Here is a 21,094-nt window from a genome sequence, read left to right as displayed (position 1 = left end):
GAAAGCAAACGTTAAGAACTCAGCCAACACTCCTCGTCTGCATTATTCATAAATAGACAGACAACACAAATACTCCGCTGCTTCACAGGCCGCTGGATGTAGCCGGCAAAGTATTCCCATTATAGCTAGCCGGTAAGCAAGCACGCGCCATTCAGTCCAAAACGGCCCGATCTATCCACATTCAGAATTGTCTGGCGGTCGTAAGTGATCCCGGAGTGAGCACGCTGTAAGCCAGCCATGAAATTTGCAGAATTGTCCGGTATTTTTGCCAAATGTTCCATCTTTACCAACAGCCCCATCTTGTTAAGAAAAGGCGTTAACAAAATAAAAGCATGTAAACAACATACGCAAATGTGCGATAAATTAATTGTCGGCGTTAATAGATTGATGAGTTAACTCATAATTAACGCATTCATTTGCCCACCCCTTATATATATATATATATATATATATATATATATATATATATATATACACACACCATCCATCATCTTCCGCTTATCCGAGGTCGGGTCGCGGGGGCAGCAGCCTAAGCAGGGAAGCCCAGACTTCCCTATCTCCAGCCACTTCGTCTAGCTCTTCCCGGGGGATCCCGAGGCGTTCCCAGGCCAGCCGGGAGACATAGTCTTTCCAACGGTTCCTGGGTCTTCCCCGTGGCCTCCTACCAGCTGGACGTGCCCTAAACACATCCCTAGGGAGGCGTTCGGGTGGCATCCTGACCAGATGCCCGAACCACCTCATCTGGCTCCTCTCGATGTGGAGGAGCAGCGGCTTTACGTTGAGCTCCTCCCGGATGGCAGAGCTTCTCACCCTATCTCTAAGGGAGAGCCCCGCCACCCGGCGGAGGAAACTCATTTCGGCCGCTTGTACCCGTGATCTTATCCTTTCGGTCATGACCCAAAGCTCATGACCATAGGTGAGGATGGGAACGTAGATCGACCGGTAAATTGAGAGCTTTGCCTTCCGGCTCAGCTCCTTCTTCACCACAACGGATCGATACAACGTCCGCATTACTGAAGACGCCGCACCGATCCGCCTGTCGATCTCACGATCCACTCTTCCCCCACTCGTGAACAAGACTCCTAGGTACTTGAACTCCTCCACTTGGGGCAGGGTCTCCTCCCCAACCCGGAGATGGCACTCCACCCTTTTCCGGGCGAGAACCATGGACTCGGACTTGGAGGTGCTGATTCTCATTCCAGTCGCTTCACACTCGGCCGCGAACCGATCCAGTGAGAGCTGAAGATCCCGGCCAGATGAAGCCATCAGGACTACATCATCTGCAAAAAGCAGAGACCTAATCCCGTGGCCACCAAACCGGAACCCCTCAACGCCTTGACTGCGCCTAGAAATTCTGTCCATAAAAGTTATGAACAGAATCGGTGACAAAGGACAGCCTTGGCGGAGTCCAACCTTCACTGGAAACGTGTCCGACTTACTGCCAGCAATGCGGACCAAGCTCTGACACTGATCATACAGGGAGCGGACCGCCACAATAAGACAGTCCGATACCCCATACTCTCTGAGCACTCCCCACAGGACTTCCCGAGGGACACGGTCGAATGCCTTCTCCAAGTCCACAAAGCACATGTAGACTGGTTGGGCAAACTCCCATGCACCCTCAAGAACCCTGCCGAGAGTATAGAGCTGGTCCACAGTTCCACGACCAGGACGAAAACCACACTGTTCCTCCTGAATCCGAGGTTCGACTATCCGGCGAAGCCTCCTCTCCAGTACACCTGAATAAACCTTACCGGGAAGGCTGAGGAGTGTGATCCCACGATAGTTGGAACACACCCTCCGGTCCCCCTTCTTAAAGAGAGGGACCACCACCCCGGTCTGCCAATCCAGAGGTACCGCCCCCGATGTCCACGCGATGCTGCAGAGTCTTGTCAACCAAGACAGCCCCACAGCATCCAGAGCCTTAAGGAACTCCGGGCGGATCTCATCCACCCCCGGGGCCTTGCCGCCGAGGAGCTTTTTAACTACCTCAGCGACCTCAGCCCCAGAAATAGGAGAGTCCACTACAGATTCCCCAGGCACCGCTTCCTCAAAGAAAGACGTGTTGGTGGGATTGAGGAGGTCTTCGAAGTATTCCCTCCACCGATCCACAACATCCGCAGTCGAAGTCAGCAGAACACCATCCGCATCATACACGGTGTTGATAGTGCACTGCTTCCCCTTCCTGAGGCGCCGTATGGTGGTCCAGAATCGCTTCGAAGCCGTCCGGAAGTCGTTTTCCATGGCTTCCCCGAACTCTTCCCATGTCCGAGTTTTTGCCTCCGCGACCGCTAAAGCTGCACACCGCTTGGCCCGTCGGTACCCGTCCACTGCCTCCGGAGCCCTATGAGCCAAAAGAACCCGATAGGACTCCTTCTTCAGCTTGACGGCATCCCTCACATGCACACATATACATAAATTTGTATACATCCATCCATCCATCCATGTTCTACCGCTTATTCCCTTTTGGACTATTTGTATACATATATGTGTGTATATGTATATATATATATATATATATACACACATATATGTACATACACTCACATAAATATATATATATATATTACTTTAACTTATTTTCATCTAAAAAACACTTGTTTTAAATGTGTAGCGGCTTTTATTTTATAAAGTAGTAGTAGTACCAACTTCCCTTTTCATTTACGGAATCCGGTCAACTTTCTTCATTATCACTTATCGCACTGCACATGCAAGTGATGTCGGGGCCACGTTGGGGCCACTTTGGCTAAATACGGATAAAGATCACATTTCACTTGTAATCCAAACAAGTGATTATCAAACAAGTAGTACGCCAAAGAATAACTTCATTAAATATTCGAACATAGTGTGACTGTTCAAACTGTGTGTAATGTTACAATGGTCGAAAACATTACATACACTTGTTTAAATAAAGCCTCTGCCTTGTTTTTGATGAACACTTGGGCCTACTAAGATGGGTCACTATGGTGGTGCTCGGAGAGCCAAGAGTTCTCTGAGGCGGTACTTGGCGACGGAAGTTTGAGGAAATCAGATTTAAACCAAGCCAAGGAGTCTGAGGTGGCCCCCATTCCACTCACCCCCCGCCCCACACGTCCCTCTCTCTCCCCTCGCTGGCGGGCTCCTAAACAGGATGAGGGCTTCATGTGCCAAGTGGAATGTGTGACGCAAGACTCGGCCTTGGAACAAAGCACAGGAAACGCAGAGCGAGACGCGCACGGTGAGGACGAGATGAACGGTCGCCCGACACACCTGTTGCACCGCGCCACGACCTCGGACGTCTGCATTGGACCAATGCGCAAAGGGGGGGATCGAACCCGGGACACTTAAACTGCCACTACCACTGCTCACAATGCTTAGATTAAAAAACAGAATTCTTACACATATTACACGGCTGCCCAGATAGAGTACTGTATGAGGGGGGAAATCGAACCCGAGACCCTTTAGTCACAGGCTGCAGTTGTAACCACTTACATGAGAATGTCAACTTTTTTTTAACCCAATGAATTCTGACACATGACCTTATCAACTTGCCTAAATACATTTAGGGATGTCGTGGAATCGAACACGCAGCCTTTTAGTCGCGGGCCGATTCAACAGATTCACGCAGGGAATCGAACCCGCGACACATCACGTTATATTGAACAAAAACAAAAAAAATTAATAAAAACATACCACCTCACACAACTGCGCAGACATGAGCAGGGAATCAAACCTGCTCCAACGCGTCGACGGTTTCAATGCTAATGCGGACAAGGGGTTACGGAAATCAAACGTGGGATCACACACACACACACACACACACACACACACACACACACACACACACACACACACACACACACACACACACACACACACACACACACACACACACACACACAGTACTCTACTTCCCAGATAGGCGCAGGGGAATCGAACCTGCGACCTTTATGTAGCGGGCTTCAACTGTAATCACTATTTTCATTTCAAATTTTTGGTGACATACATATTTGACCTCACATAGGGAATCAAACTCGGGACATTTTGGTCACAGGGCACCTAGGCGCCGTATGGATGACACGTTCAGGGACACAAAATAAAACTGTAATTTTTACAACCAAATAACGACAGCACTTTAGCTATTAGAAGGCACTTTACTATTAGAAAATGCCTCATCATAATAATTTAAAAAAGCCTTTCTAGCGTCAATTTATGACGTTTTAACCGAAATGTGTCAAAAAGGCACAAAAACTAAGAAACCAAAAAAAAAAAAAAGAATTCAAAACTATTACCTTTTAGATGAAACGGGATCCGTCTACTTGCTGAACAAGAACTTTTCAAGGCTTTAGTCCGGCGGGAAGTGAGTACTGCTCGGCGTCACGCACATGAGAACAAGAAAAAGTCTGCGACACGCAACGTAGCTCACCCACTTTGCGCGTGTTTTTGTGTGTGTCTTTAGCACGTCTCGTACAAAGTGCCCCTGTCACATGATACACGCTCGCTTTCCTCCGTGGGGTCGGGCCGCTGGGCGGGACCGGGGCGGGGTGGCCCACTGGAGCGTGTCCGTGTGGGCGTGGGTGATTCTTGTGAGCCGCAGTGCTTCTGGGGATATTTACTGGGACTTATCTGTAATAATAATAATAATAACAACAATAATAATAATAATAGGATTTCAAACATAACGTAAAAAAAACTAATATAAAAGCGCAAATCAAGCGTTCCTTTTACGCAAAAGCAGATTCGACAGTAATGTTAGATTGGTGGCTTTTTTCAACTTAAAATGTACATTTTAAACGTACACAAATATTACTCCATTGACGGCAATCCTTCTTAAAATGATTGTAAACATTGCATATGACGGTGCCATATTTCCGGGCTTTTGCAGTGACGTCACCCAAAACGTCTTGGCGCAAGAGCGTTTTAAACAATACATCAAATAATACACAAATAATAATAAGTAGGGATAAGATGCATTAATGGATACAAAACGCATGAATCAAACTAGAATTAAAAATCAGGACAAAATACAACTGTTAACAGTAAAAAAATATGACTGTACCTGGTGCATGTACGCTTGAACTAATACATATCATATATATATATACATATATATATATACATACATATATATATGTGTATGTATGTATATATATATATATATATATAAATATACATACATACATACACACGTATATTTATATATACATATATAGATACATATAAATTTATATATACATACATACATGTATGTATATATAAATACATACATGTATGTATGTATGTGGCTTCACGGTGGCAGAGGGGTTAGTGCGTCTGCCTCACAATACGAAGTTCCTGCAGTCCTGGGTTCAAATCCAGGCTCGGGATCCTTCTGTGATCTTTTCTGCTGAGGGGACAGGACGATAACATACATGTATGTACATACATACATGTATGTACATACATACATACATGTATGTACATACATACATGTACATACATACATACATGTATGTTAGAGATGAGCGGATAGGCAATTATATCATCCGCAATTGCATCACCAAAGTCGTCATCCACCCGCCGTTCACCCGAACCAACATTTTATGAGAACCGCAACCGCCCGCCACCCGCCCGTTGAAATACACCAGAGGTCGGCCACCTTTACCACTCACAGAGCTATTTAAATCAATCAATCAATCAATCAATTTTTACTTATATAGCCCTAAATCACTAGTGTCTCAAAGGGCTGCACAAACCACAACACAAACCACTACGACATCCTCGGTAGGCCCACATAAGGGCAAGGAAAACTCACACCCAGTGGGACGTCGGTGACAATGATGACTATGAGAACCTTGGAGAGGACGAAATTGAAATTGAAGGGAATAAGCGGTAGAAAATGGATGGAGTAAACCCGTTTCACAGAGTAATGAAGACAATGGGAGCCGCTAACGTTTATGTTGTGTTACTGTGAGGATGTTCTCCCGAAATGTGTTTGTCATAGTTGTCATAGCATAGCAATCTGAGGATTACTGGTTCAATCCCCACCTTCTCCCATCCCAGTCACGTCCGTTGTGTTCTTGGGCAAGACACTTCACCCTTGCTCCTGATGGGTCCTGGTGAGCGCCTTGCATGGCAGCTCCCGCCGTCAGTGTGTGAATGAGAGTGTGAATGGATGAATGTGGAAATACTGTCAAAGCGCTTCGGGCTCCCTAAAAAGGGGTAGAAAAGCGCTATACAAGTACAACCCATTTACCATTTACAGGTCTGGCTCACATGCAGGCCAGTCGAGTACCCGCACTCTTTTACTATGAAGCCACACTGTTGTAACACGTGGCTTGGCATTGTCTTGCTGGACTAAGCAGGGGCGGCCATGATAAGGTTGCTCCAAAACCTGTATGTACCTTTCAGCATTAATGGTGCCTTCACAGATGTGTAAGTTACCCATGCCTTGGGCACTAATGCACCCCCATACCATCACACATGCTGTTTTTTCCACTTTGCACCTAGAACCGTCCTGATGGTTCTTTCCTCTTTGGTCCGGAGGACAAAACGTCCACAGTTGCCAAAAACAATTTGAAATGTGGACTTGTCGGACCACAGATCACTTTTCCACTTTGCACCAGTCCATCTTGGATGAGCTCGGGCCCAGAGAAATCGACGGTGTTGTTGATAAATGACTTTCACTTTGCATGGTAGAGTTTTAACTTGCACCTACAGATGTAGCGACCAACTGTAGTTACTGACAATGGTTTTCTGAAGTGTTCCTGAGCCCATGTAGTGATACCCTTTACATACTGATGTCGCTTTTTGATGTGCGCCTGAGGGATCGAAGGTCACGGGCATTGCCGCTTACAAGCAGTGATTTCTCCTGATTCTTTTAATCTTTTGATGATGTTACGGACCGTAGATGGAGAAATCCCTAAATTCCTAGCAATAGCTGGTTGAGAAATGTTGTTCTAAAACTGTTTGACAAAGCTTATATTTGCCTATCCTATACCTTCACTGAAGATTAGATTGCCTGGAACATCAACGTTAAAAGAAGAAAAAAAATCAATGGGATGAAAATAATTGTTACTATATTTTATAATTTTCAATTATTTCACCTTTCAAGGTTTCCTTAAACCTTACCAAAGAAGTGCATGTCTTCAGCTCATCATTGAGCTTATTCCACCATTTAACTCCTAAAACTGTAATACATTTGTATTTTATATCCGTTCTCGCTTTACCTATTTCAAAAATCAATATCCCCCATAAATTATAGTTTTTTCCTCTTAAATGAAATAGCCTAAAAATACAAGCTGGAAGGCTGTTGTTCTTTACTCGAAACATAATTTCCATTGTTTTTAAAAGCACAATGTCTGAAAATTTTAATACATTTGAACTTATAAATAATGTATTGGTATGTTCATAGTAGCACGCTTTGTGTATTATTCTAATGACCCTTTTTTGAAGTTGTATTATTGGGTCTAAGTTTGTTTTATAAACATTTCCCCAAATTTCAACACAATACGTTAAATATGGAAAAATTAAATAATAATACAACATATGCAGGCATTTCTTATTCAGCATGTGTCTTACTTTATAAAGAATAGCAATAGATTTGGATATTTTTCCCTTTAAATATTCATTATGCGGTTTCCAACACAGTTTATGATCAATTATTATTCCCAAGAATTTAGTTTCATTTCCTCTAACGATTTCCACTTGATTTAATTTTAATTTGGCTTCACAATTTGTCCTTGCACCACTAAACACCATACATTTAGTTTTCTTATCATTTAATGATAACTTATTCATATCAAACCATTTTTTTAGCTGAATTCCAGGTTTCACTGCATTGGTACGGAACAGTTCCCGTCTCTATTTTTTGAAAGTGAAAATATTACCAGATCAATTAGTCAATTATTTCTCAAGCAGAGCTGCCGCCACACGGGATGGTTTCTTGTCAGACACGTGCTAATGCAAGAACCGCCACTGGTGCTGATGGCGTTGACAAAGGTTCAATTAAAATGCTTAGTACACACTTGGCACGCCGTCACCCGCACACGCCCTCGCCGGGGAATCTCCCTGACACTCCTTGACAATTAGCGCTGGTGGAAATGAAAACATTTGTCATCGAAATCTAATTTTTCCGCCACTTTTTGACCCTTACGCGGCGGTGTGCGCTGCTCAGAGTTGTGTGCAGCAGTACGACTACTGGATGACATTGGTGGTGTTTGTGTCACAACAACAACAACAACAACAACAACAACAACAACAGGTGCCCCCCATTCATCCTCCCGCTATAAATAATCTCCACACGCCGACACGTTTGGATTGTTTTCCTTTCAGAAGGGCGTACGACATTTCAGGGGTCATGCAGAGTTGGCAGGTAGGCCGCAGGGCGGATCCCAGGGTGCGTGCATGTGAATGCCTCCCGGCGACATTTAATCGCCATTAATTATGTTTGGCAAGGACGCGCCGTTCTATTTGGTGATCCGTCAGCGGGATGCAGAACCGCGAAAAGCGCCGCAGGGAAGTTTCGGTAGGTTGTTGATGGGCGGAAATACAGCATTTCCTTCAAACAAACACTCGCATTACACTAAGTCATTTGTATCTTTATTACGCAATGCTTTTCTTTTTTCTTTTTTATATTTTGTATGTTATTTTTTTACATGAAATACATGTTTATATTATATCAAAATTATTAAATGGAAAAAAATGTGTTTAAAAAGTTGTGTGAATTGATTTTTACATCAAATTACACTTTTATATGTTTTTATATATCACATGAAAATAAATTTAAACTTAAAAATTTTGTGAACTAAATATTTATTATTTTATATCAAATTATTCTGTGAGTTTTTTTATAAAAAAAAATTCACATTACATATATTTTATATGTTATCCGAAAATGAAATATTTTTATATGTATTATACAAAATCAAATAAAACATTTTTTTGTGAACTAAATATTTTTTATATCAAATTATGCTTTGATATTTTTTTCACAACATATAATTTGTATATTTTAGATAAAACTAAAAACATGTTTTATATACATATTTTTTGCGTTTAAGTTTTGTGAACTAAATATTTATTTTCATATCAAGTTATGTTTGACATTTTTCTTGTATTTTTTCATTATTTTTTTTAAACTAAAAACATTTTTTATATAGTGTATAAAATAAATTTTACAAATAATTTTTTGCATTTCAATTTTGTGAACTAATTTTTTTTTTACAATTTATTAAATTTTTATATTATATAAAAATGAATTCCAAAACTTTTTTGAGTTTCTATTTTGTGAACTAAATATGTATTATTTTATATTCTGTGACGTTTTTTTCTTAAATTTTTTAACATTACATAATTAAAATATTTATCTTTTTATATCAAATTATGTTTTGACATTTTTTCATAATATCAAACTAAAAACATTTGTTATATATTAATTTAAAATGTGTTTAAAAAATTTTTTTTTGCGTTTCCGTTTTGTGAACTAAATATTTATTTTCATATCAAGTTATGTTTTGACATTTTTCTTGTATTTTTCATATTTTATTTAAAACTAAAACCATTTTTTAAATATTTGATAAAAATTAATTTTAAAAATAACTTTCTGCGTTTCAGTTTTGTGAACTGATTTTTTTTTTTTTACATCTTATTATGCTTTTATTTACATTTTTATATCATATAAAAATTTATACGAAAACCTTTTTGCGTTTCTATTTTGTGAACTAAATATTTATCATTTTATATCTAATTATTCTGTGACGTTTTTTCTTTTCTTTTTTTAAATTACATTATTTAAATTTTGTGAACTAAATATTTATTTTTATATCAAATTATGCTTTGACATTTTTTCATAACATCAATTTGTATATTTTACATAAAACTAAAACTTTTTTTATACATCATTTTATAATGTATTTCAAAAATATTTTTTCGCGTTTCAGTTTTGTGAATGACATTTATTTTTATATCAAATTATGTTTTGACATTTTTCTTTATTGTTTTCATCATTTATTTTAAATTAAAAACATGTTTTATATATTATATAAAATTAATTTAAAACAATCAATGATTGAGTTTCCATTTGTGAACTAAGTACTGTCGTCCTAAGTACAGTATTCCTAAGTACAGTACCTTTAAGTACAGTTTTCCTAAGTAAAGTACCCTTAGGTACAGTATTCCTAAGTACAGTACTTCATGTTGGGAGTTCAAACCCCGGCCGAGTCATACCAAAGACTATAAAAAAATGGGACCCATTGCCTCCCTGCTTGGCACTCAGCATCAAGGGTTGGAATTGGGGGTTAAATAACCATAAATGATTCCCGGGCGCGGCACCACTGCTGCTCACTGCTCCCCTCACCTCCCCTCTCCTCTCAGGGGGTGATCAAGGGTTATGGGTCAAATGCAGAGAATAATTTCGTGTGTGTGTGAAAATTATTGGTACTCTAACTTTTAACTTAACTTTAAGTACTGTATTCCTAAGTACAGTACTTCTAAGTACAGTATTCCTAAGTACAGTACCTATAAGTACTGTACTTATAGTACTCCTAAGTACAGTACTTCTAGGTACAGCATTCCTAACTACAGTACTTCTAAGTACAGTACTTCTAAGTACAGTATTCCTAAGAACAGTACCCCCAAGTACTGTATTCCTAAGTAAAGTACCCCTAAGTACAGTACTTCTAAGTACAGTATTCCTAAGAACAGTACCCACAAGTACTGTATTCCTAAGTACAGTACTTCTAAGTACAGTATTCCTAAGTACAGTACCTATAAGTACAGTACCCCTAGGTACAGTATTACTAAGTACAGTACCCCTAAGTACAATACTTCTAAGTACAGTATTCCAAAGTACAGTACTTCTAAGTAACGCATTCCTAAGTACAGTATTCCTAAGTACAATACTTCTAAGTAAAGTATTCCTAAGTACAGCACCTTTAAGTACAGTATTCCAAAGTACAGTACCACTAGTTACAGTATTCCTAAGTACAGTACCCCTAAATAATGTATTCCTAAGTACAGTATTCTTAAGTACAGTCTTCTAAGTACAGTACCCCTAGGTACAATATTCTTAAGTACAGTACTTCTAAGTACAGTACCCCTAAGTACTGTATTCCCAAGTACAGTACTTCTAAGTACAGTACTTTTAAGTACAGTATTCCCAAGTACAGTACCTCTAAGTACAGTACCCCTAGGTACAGTATTACTAAGTACAGTACTTCTAAGTACAGTATTCCTAAATACGGTACTTCTAAGTGCAGTATTCCCAAGTACAGTACCGCTAGGTACAGTATTCCTAAGTACAGCACCCCTCAGTACAGTACCTCTAAGTACAGTACTTCTAAGTACAGTATTCCCAAGTACAGTACCCCTAAGTACAGTACTTCTAAGTACAGTATTCCGAAGTACAGTACTTCTAAGTAAAGCATTCCTAAGTACAGTACCTTTGGTACTGTATTCCTAAGTACAGCACCCCTCAGTACAGTACCTCTAAGTACAGTATTCCCAAGTACAGTACCCCTAAGTACAGTATCCCTAAGTACAGTACTTCTAAGTACAGTACTTCTAAGTAAAGCATTCCTAAGTACAGTATTCCTAAGTACAATACTTCTAAGTACAGTATTCCTAAGTACAGTACCTTTAAGTACAGTATTCCAAAGTACAGTACCCCTAGTTACAGTATTCCTAAGTACAGTACCCCTAAATAATGTATTCCTAAGTACAGTACTTCTAAGTACAGTATTCTTAAGTACAGTCTTCCTAAGTACAGTACCCCTAGGTACAGTATTCTTAAGTACAGTACTTCTAAGTACAGTCTTCCAAAGTACAGTACCTCTACTGTGGCCTGCCACATCATTTTAAGAGTACATCCGGATTATTTTACATGAGCCACCACATCATTTTATGTGGCCCTTCACAACATTTTGTTGTGGAGGGCCACTTCATTTTAGTATGGCACACTTATGCAGCTCGCCAAGTCATTTAATGTGGCAGGCCACAACATTTAGATCGACCCACCACCTCATTTATGTGGCGTGTGAAAAGATGGAAATGAAAAAAAAAATGAAAAAAAACACTTTCTGGCTAAATGTTTTTGTTCTTTCAATGTTGACATAAAAATGTATTTGTATATGTTCTACCCTTAATAAAATATACTGTTACATGTGGCCCTCTGGGGGCAGCCACTTTTGCAAAGTGGCCCTCCATAAAAATGAGTTGGAATAAGTGAATACATTATGAGGGTGATTACTGAACTCCTCTATGTGTGTATGCCAGCAGCCCCGCCTCCACCCGCAGAGACAAAGAGAGGAGATGGCTGACAAGAGGGTTCACTCGGTTGGATTTATTGAGAGTGAAATCTCTTGCAGCCCGTTTGGACGCGACAATTTCATTGATCTTCCAAATCTCTGTGGTTTGTTTGCGAGAAACAGAGCTCCAAAAACTAAGAGCGGATCTGGATGGAGCTTTACGGAAATGTTAGAATTGGGACAAGGAACAAAAGAGTGGATTTAAGGAGTGATCCGCATCATCTGGAGTCAGGATTTATAAAATATATATTTTTTCACTATTGGGAAATAAGACCTGGTGGAGGCATGAAAGTACTTTAAAGATTGAGGGATTTTTGCTTTACAGAAAACTTTTTTTTTTTTGGAACAGCTTTACGTGTTTTGTTTAAACACTGAAAAGTGTGAAAACAGTTGATGAATATCCAACTAGTGGCCTGTAAAAAGACCATCGCTCAGAAATGGAGAGCCCTACTTTGAAGCAATGGATGGAAATCACAATAGACATTAAAACTAATGGAGATGATAGCTGCTTGCATTAATTATAAATTATAAATTGGAGAAATTGACTTCATACTGGGAAAACTGGGTCAATTATGTCACGCCCCATAAGCCTGATTTTATTTTCTCAAATTAGTGATTGTATTGTTTGAAAATAAATAAATAATAGGATTACGCCCTATATGTCTATATATATTTTTTTTAATTATTTACTATCTGTTTGTATTATTTTATTTCTGATTATTAATTTATTATTACAATTTTTTAATTAAATTATCCAGTCACAATGCTTTTTTAATTTAATTGTATATATATATATATGCATACATATATTTTTTTTTATAAATTATATAAAATGTTTTAATTATATTTAAAAGTAAAACTTTTTTTACATCAAATTATGTTGTGAACATTTTTATATATATTTTATTTTATTACATATTTTTCCTATAACATATGTAAACGATATTTGCAAAAGGTATTTTTTAACCATATAATATTCTGACTTAAGGATAAACTGAATTGTTTTTTTTTTTTTTACATGATATACATTAGTTTTAGATATTACATAAGTAAATAAATAAATGGGTTGTACTTGTATAGCGCTTTTCTACCTTCAAGGTACTCAAAGCGCTTTGACACTACTTCCACATTTACCCATTCACACACACATTCACACACTGATGGAGGGAGCTGCCATGCAAGGCGCTAACCAACACCCATCAGGAGCAAGGGTGAAGTGTCTTGCTCAGGACACAACGGACGTGACGAGGTTGGTACTAGGTGGGGATTGAACCAGGGACCATCAGGTTGCGCACGGCCACTCTACCACTGCGCCACGCCGTCCCTGTATAAGTATAAAATAAAGATTTGCATTTGAATTTTGTGAACTGAATCATTAAAAGTATCCTGTGAAAATTGTTTTTATTTTATTTTTTGAATTATTGTTTTTATAAATTATATAAAATGTTTTTAATAAGCGGTAGAAAATGGATGGATGGATGGATATAAAAGCTTATTTTTTGCGTTTGAATTTTGTGAACAGATTTTTCTTTGCATCAAAATTTTAGATTTTATTTTTTTAATTACATATTTTCAATAAATTATATAAACAACATTTTTAAATATCATATTAACAAGTACATATAAAAAAATGTGTTTGAATCTAGTGAACTAAATTTTCTTTCAATACATTTTTTACGCATTACACCAAAAACCTTTTTTCAACAAACAGCACTGCACTGTAGGCTTTAAGCTTTCCTTTCGACTTTGAAGGCCAAAACCTTTTTACTATTCTGCTCTTGCTTTTTCCTGGTTAGTTTAGCAGATAGCTAACGGGATATAATCCTTGATGAAAAAAGAGTCCCAAACGTTTGGGCCGTCGCCGACGACCAGGGGAGGAATTTCAATGGATACAAATTTGTGAGAAAAATCTGTGTTTTTAAATTTCAATTTGTTAAAATACAATGTTTTAAAATTCAGTGCTTCAAAAATCAAGCCTCATTTACGGCGAAATGGGATTGACATTTTTGAATTATGTAAAAATATCTGTGTTGGCCCTGCGATGAGGTGGCGACTTGTTCAGGGTGTACCCCGCCTTCCGCCCGATTGTAGCTGAGATAGGCGCCAGCACCCCCCGCAACCCCAAAAAAGGGAATAAGCGGTAGAAAATGGATGGAAGGATATATAAAAAAGTAACTTTTTTTTTTGCATTTGAATTTCGTTAACATATTTAATCATCAAATTATGTTGTGACAATTTTTAGATTATTTTTTATATGAACAATATTTTTATACATTATATAAAAAAGTACCATATCTTTCAGACTATAAATCGCAGTTTTTTTCATAGTTTGGTCAGGGGTGCGACTTATACTCAGGAGCGACTTATGTGTGAAATATTAACACATTACCGTAAAATATCAAATAATATTATTTAGCTCATTCACACAAGAGACTAGATTTCATGGGATTTATCGATTAGGAGTGACAGATTGTTTGGTAAACGTATAGCATGTTCTATATGTTATAGTTATTGGAATGACTCTTACCATAATATGTTACGTTAACATACCAGACACCTTCTCAGTTGGTTATTTATGCGTCATATAACGTACACTTATTCAGCCTGTTGTGCACTATTCTTTATTTTAAATTGCCTTTCAAATGTCTGTTCTTGATGTTGGGTTTTATCAAATAAATTTCCCCCAAAAATGCGACTTATACTCCGGAGTGACTTATACTCCAAAAAATAAGGTAAATAAAAAATGTTTGAAAAATGGTGAACTGAATTTTTTTAATTTTATTTTTATATAATATATAAAAAATAAATATATTTTTAAATAATACATGAAAAAAAATGCTGACAATGTCAATGGATAAAAAATTGTGAGAAAAATGTGTGTTTTGTTAAAATTCAGTTTGTTAAAATACAATGTTTTAAGATTCAGTGCCTCAAAACTTAAGACTCACTTGCGGTGAATTTAACCCTACAATATTCTGACTTAATGATACACTGAATTGTTTTTACATCATATACTATTTTTTTCTTTTCTATATTCTATAAATAGAATAAGATAAAATGAAACAAATGTTTGCACTTGAATTTTGTGAGCTTTTTCATTTAAATTCTTAAATTATATATATTTTTTATAGATTATATAAAATGTTTTTAATACAATATTTCAAAAAGCAACAAAATCAAAATAAAATTGTGTTTGAATTTTGTGACCAGATTTTTCTTGACATCAAATCTTTATATTTTATTTTTTTGATTACATATTTTTCATATATCATACAAACAATATTTTTATATATTATATAAAGAAGTAAATAAAAAAATGTTTGAATCTGGTGAACTGAATTTTTTTTATACACAATGTTTTACATAATATATAAAAAACAAATATATATATTTAGAAAATATTACATGAAATTTCAATGAATAAAAATGTGCGTGTTTTTAAAATACAATGTTTTAAAATTCAGGGCTTCAAAACTCAAGACTCACCTGCGGTGAATGAGGATTGAAGCAGGTGATCACGTCTTAAAAGCAGCAAAAGATTGATTTCAGGGGTTTCATTCAGACTTGAAGAGACTATTTTAAAAATGAGCCTTTGCAAAAAATACTTTTTCAACCCTACAGTATTCTGACTTAATGATACACTGAATTGTTTAAAAAATGTTTTACATGATATACATGTTTTTTTAAATATCATATAAAAATAGTAAGATATAATTTAAAAAAATGTTTGCGTTTGAATTTTGTGAGCTGAATCTATTACATTAAATTATCTGGTCATAATTTTTTTTATTACAAATCACATAATTTTTTAAATAAATTAATATATTATATAAAAAAGTAAAAAATTTTTTCTTTACATCAAATTATGTTGTGACAATTTTTATATTTAATTTTTTTGATTACATATTTTTCATATATTATATAAACAATATTTTAAATATTTTATATAAACAGGTAAAAACAATGTTTTGAATCTAGTGAACTGATTTTTTTCATTTCATTTTTTATACCATGTTATACATATATAAAACATATATATATATATACAATTTTTTTTTTTTTTAAATATTACATGAAAAGAAAATACTGACAATTTTAATGAATAAAAATGTGTGTGTTTTTAAAATGAAGCAGCAAGAGATTGATTTCAGGAGTTTCATTCAGACTTGAAGAGACTATTTTAAAAATGAGCCTTTGCGGATCATTTGCAAAAAAATATTTTTTCAACCCTTCAGTATTCTGACTTAATGATACACTGAGCTGCTACCTTACCATGGTAGAGGAGTTTGCGTGTCCCAATGATCCTAGGAGCTATGTTGTCTGGGGGCTTTCATGCCCCCTGGTAGGGTGTCCCAAGACAAACAGGTCCTAGGTGAGTGATCAGACAAAGAGCAGCTCAAAGACTTCTATGGAATTACAACAAAATGAACTCAGATTTCCCTCGCCCGGACGCGGGTCACCGGGGCCCCGCTCTGGAGCCAGGCCCGGAGTTGGGGCACGATGGCGAGCGCCTGGTGGCCGGGCCTGTCCCCATGGGGCCCGGCCGGGCACAGCCCGAAGAGGCAACGTGGGTCATCCCTCCAATGGGCTCACCACTCATAGGAGGGGCCATAGATGTCGGGTGCATTGTGAGCTGGGCGGCAGCTGAAGGTAGGGCACTTGGCGGTCCGATCCTCGGCTACAGACGCTAGCTCTTGGGACGTGGAACGTCACCTCACTGGGGGGAAGGAGCCTGAGCTAGTCCGCGAGGTAGAGAAGTTCCGGCTGGATATAGTCGGACTCACCTCGACGCACAGCAAGGGCTCTGGAACCAGTTCTCTCGAGAGGGACTGGACCCTCTTACAGTCTGGCGTTGCCGACAGTGAGAGGCGACGGGCTGGGGTGGAAATTCTCGATGCCCCCCGGCTCAAAGCTTGCACGTTTGAGTTCAACCCAGTGGACGAGAGGGTAGCTTCCCTTCGCCTTCGGGTGGGGGGACGGGTCCTGACTGTTGTTTGTGCTGACGCACCAAACAGCAGTTCAGAATACCCACCCTTTTTGGGTACACTCGAGGGAGTACTGGAAAGTGCTCCCCCGGGTGATTCCCTTGTCCTACTGGGGGACTTCAACGCTCATGTTGGCAACGACAGTGAAACCTGGAGAGGCGTGATTGGGAAGAATGGTCGCCCGGATTTAAACCCGAGTGGTGTTTTGTTATTGTACTTTCGTGCTCGTCACGGATTGTCCATAACAAACACCATGTTCAAACATAAGGGTGTCCATATGTGCACTTGGCACCAGGACACCCTAGGCCGCAGTTCCATGATCGACTTTGTAGTTGTGTCATCGGATTTGCGGCCTTATATTTTGGACACTCGGGTGAAGAGAGGGGCGAAGCTTTCTACCGATCACCACCTGGTGGTGAGTTGGCTGCGATGGTGGGGGAGGATGCCGGACCGACCTGGCAGGCCCAAACGCATTGTGAGGGTCTGCTGGGAACGTCTGGCAGAGTCTCCTGTCAGAGAGAGTTTCAATTCACACCTCCGGGAGAACTTTGAACATGTCACGAGGGAGGTGCTGGATATTGAGTCCGAGTGGACCATGTTCCGAACCTCTATTGTCGAGGCGGCTGATTGGAGCTGTGGCCGCAAGGTTGTTGGTGCCTGTCGTGGCGGTAATCCCAGAACCCGTTGGTGGATACCAGCAGTGAGGGATGCCGTCAAGCTGAAGAAGGAGTCCTATCGGGTTCTTTTGGCTCATAGGGCTCCGGAGGCAGTGGACGGGTAACGACAGGCCAAGCGGTGTGGAGCTTTAGCGGTCGCGGAGGCAAAAACTCGGACATGGGAAGAGTTCGGGGAAGCCATGGAAAACGACTTCCGGACGGCTTCGAAGCGATTCTGGACCACCATACGCCGCCTCAGGAAGGGGAAGCAGTGCACTATCAACACCGTGTATGGTGCGGATGGTGTTCTGCTGACTTCGACTGTGGATGTTGTGGATAGGTGGAGGGAATACTTCGAAGACCTCCTCAATCCCACCAACACGTCTTCCTTTGAGGAAGCGGTGCCTGGGGAATCTGTGGTGGACTCTCCTATTTCTGGGGCTGACGTCGCTGAGGTAGTTAAAAAGCTCCTCGGCGGCAAGGCCCCGGGGGTAGATGAGACCAGCCCGGAGTTCCTTAAGGCTCTGGATGCTGTGGGGCTGTCTTGGTTGACAAGACTCTGCAGCATCGCGTGGACATCGGGCGCGGTACCTCTGGATTGGCAGACCGGGGTGGTGATCCCTCTCTTTAAGAAGGGGGACCGGAGGGTGTGTTCCAACTATCGTGGGATCACACTCCTCAGCCTTCCCGGTAAGGTTTATTCAGGTGTACTGGAGAGGAGGCTACGCCGGATGGTCGAACCTCGGATTCAGGAGGAACAGTGTGGTTTTCGTCCTGGTGGTGGAACTGTGGACCAGTTCTATACTCTCGGCAGGGTTTTTGAGGGTGCATGGGAGTTTGCCCAACCAGTCTACATGTGCTTTGTGGACGTGGAGAAGGCATTCGACCGTGTCCCTCGGGAAGTCCTGTGGGGAGTGCTCAAAGAGTATGGGGTACCGGACTGTCTTATTGTGGCGGTCCGCTCCCTGTACGATCAGTGTCAGAGCTTGGTCCGCATTGCTGGCAGTAAGTCGGACACGTTTCCAGTGAGGGTTGGACTCCCCCAAGGCTGTCCTTTGTCAACGATTCTGTTCATAACTTTTATGGACAGAATTTCTAGGCGCAGCCAAGGCGTTGAGGGGATCCGGTTTGGTGGCCACGGGATTAAGTCTCTGCTTTTTGCAGATGATGTAGTCCTGATGGCTTCATCTGGCCGGGATCTTCAGCTCTCACTGGATTGGTTCGCAGCCGAGTGTGAAGTGACCGGAATGAGAATCAGCACCTCTAAGTCCGAGTCCATGGTTCTCGCCCGGAAATGGTGGAGTGCCATCTCCGGGTTGGGGAGGAGACCCTGCCCCAAGTGGAGGAGTTCAAGTACCTAGGAGTCTTGTTCACGAGTGGGGGAAGAGTGGATCGTGAGATCGACAGGCGGATCGGTGCGGCGTCTTCAGTAATGCGGACGTTGTATCGATCCGTTGTGGTGAAGAAGGAGCTGAGCCGGAAGGCAAAGCTCTCAATTTACCGGTAGATCTACGTTCCCATCCTCACCTATGGTCATGAGCTTTGGGTCATGACCGAAAGGATAAGATCACGGGTACAAGCGGCCGAAATGAGTTTCCTCCGCCGGGTGGCAGGGCTCTCCCTTAGAGATAGGGTGAGAAGCTCTGCCATCCGGGAGGAGCTCAACGTAAAGCCGCTGCTCCTCCACATCGAGAGGAGCCAGATGAGGTGGTTCGGGCATCTGGTCAGGATGCCACCTGAACGCCTCCCTAGGGATGTGTTTAGGGCACGTCCAGCTGGTAGGAGGCCAGGGGGAAGACCCAGGACACGTTGGGAAGACTATGTCTCCCGGCTGGCCTGGGAACGCCTCGGGATCCCCCGGGAAGAGCTAGACGAAGTGGCTGGAGATAGGGAAGTCTGAGCTTCCCTGCTTAGGCTGCTGCCCCCGAGACCCGAACACGGATAAGCGGAAGATGATGGATGGATGGATGGATGAATTGTTTAAAATTCTTTCAAGATATACATGTTTTTTTTTAGATATTATATAAATATACTAAGATTTAATTTTAAAAAATGTTAGCGTTTGAATTTTGTGACCTGAATCTTTTACTATGCTGTGACCATTTTTTTAATAAAAATTGAAAATTTTTTTTTACTTTTTTTATAAATTAATACATTATATAAAAAATTAACAAAATATTTTTTTTCTTTACATCAAATTATGTTGTGACAATTTTATGTTAAATTTTTTTGATTACATATTTTTCATATATCAGATACAAAATATTTTAAATGAATATATAAACAGGTAAAAAAAAAAGTTTTAATCTGGTGAATTGGATTTTTTCCATTTAATTTATGATACAATTATTTACATATATATATATATATATATATATATTTTTTTTTTTATATTTTACGAAAAAAAAAATACTGACAAATTCAATGGATAAAAATGGCAAACAGATAATTTCCCCCGCAAGATTCTGACTTAATGTTACACTGAATTTGGGGCTTTTACGCAAAATTAAGAAATACATCTAAAAAACTCACTAAATGTATTTTTTGACATGTTTCCTCACACAGTTATAATTTATTGAGATGCATGTTCAGCTCAAGGAGTATACATTATTATTTAATGAGTATACAGGACAACTTAATGAGTATATATAATTAGTTCGATGACATAGTGTGGTGTCGAAGTACTGTGAGTTCCTGGGGGTTGCGTCAATTTTGCAAAATGGTCTAATTGACATAGGTTTTATAATGAATGTTGATGAACTCACCAGACCCGTTCCATGGTGCTGGCTCAACGTGAAGTTCTTACTGCAAAACAGTATTCACAGAAAGTTACATTTAAAGCACTTCCGTACAACTTAGTCTTGTATATTCCCCAGATCCAGCGTGCTCAACAGAAGACATTTCATTGTGGTCAATTTTATTTTGTCGGACTTACAGGAGCGCTTGACTACTATTCTGGACTTTCTGCTCAAAAGCTAGTCGGGGATCAACAAACAGATCTTTATCGTGTTTTTAAGACTCTGCTGCAAACTTGGGAGTCTCTTTTACACTTTTTTTTTTAACTGAAGTAGAATCTTCCAAATGTTGAAAAAGAGAGGACCTAAAATGGAACCTTGAGGAACACCAGAACTACAAAACCGGTGAAGTTGGCACGTTGTGTAAATGGTAAATAAAAACAGAATATATAATG

At 39.7% G+C, this 21,094-nt stretch overlaps 1 protein-coding gene across 2 annotated transcripts in view; it reads right to left on the bottom strand.

Annotated features, from left to right (window-relative positions):
* klf3 (Kruppel like factor 3 (basic)) overlaps nucleotides 1-20,698 on the bottom strand; it is a 66,587-nt gene extending 45,889 nt beyond the window's left edge. Inside the window, exon 1 of one of the 2 annotated variants that reach the window (XM_061907048.1) lies at nucleotides 20,670-20,698. In XM_061907048.1, the coding sequence (XP_061763032.1) occupies nucleotides 20,670-20,683 (14 nt within the window). In that variant the 5' untranslated portion in view covers nucleotides 20,684-20,698. Of the gene's footprint in view, nucleotides 1-4,271; nucleotides 4,485-20,669 lie in introns of those variants that run through there. The other variant, XM_061907056.1, reaches the window with a different exon arrangement.
* Nucleotides 20,699-21,094: the final 396 nt, after the last annotated feature.

The sequence above is a fragment of the Nerophis ophidion genome, linkage group LG01, assembly GCF_033978795.1.
Source record: "Nerophis ophidion isolate RoL-2023_Sa linkage group LG01, RoL_Noph_v1.0, whole genome shotgun sequence".
Classification (NCBI taxonomy): domain Eukaryota; kingdom Metazoa; phylum Chordata; class Actinopteri; order Syngnathiformes; family Syngnathidae; genus Nerophis; species Nerophis ophidion.
The sequence above is the reverse complement of the archived record's forward strand: the minus strand, read 5'-3'. Positions and strand labels throughout refer to the sequence as shown.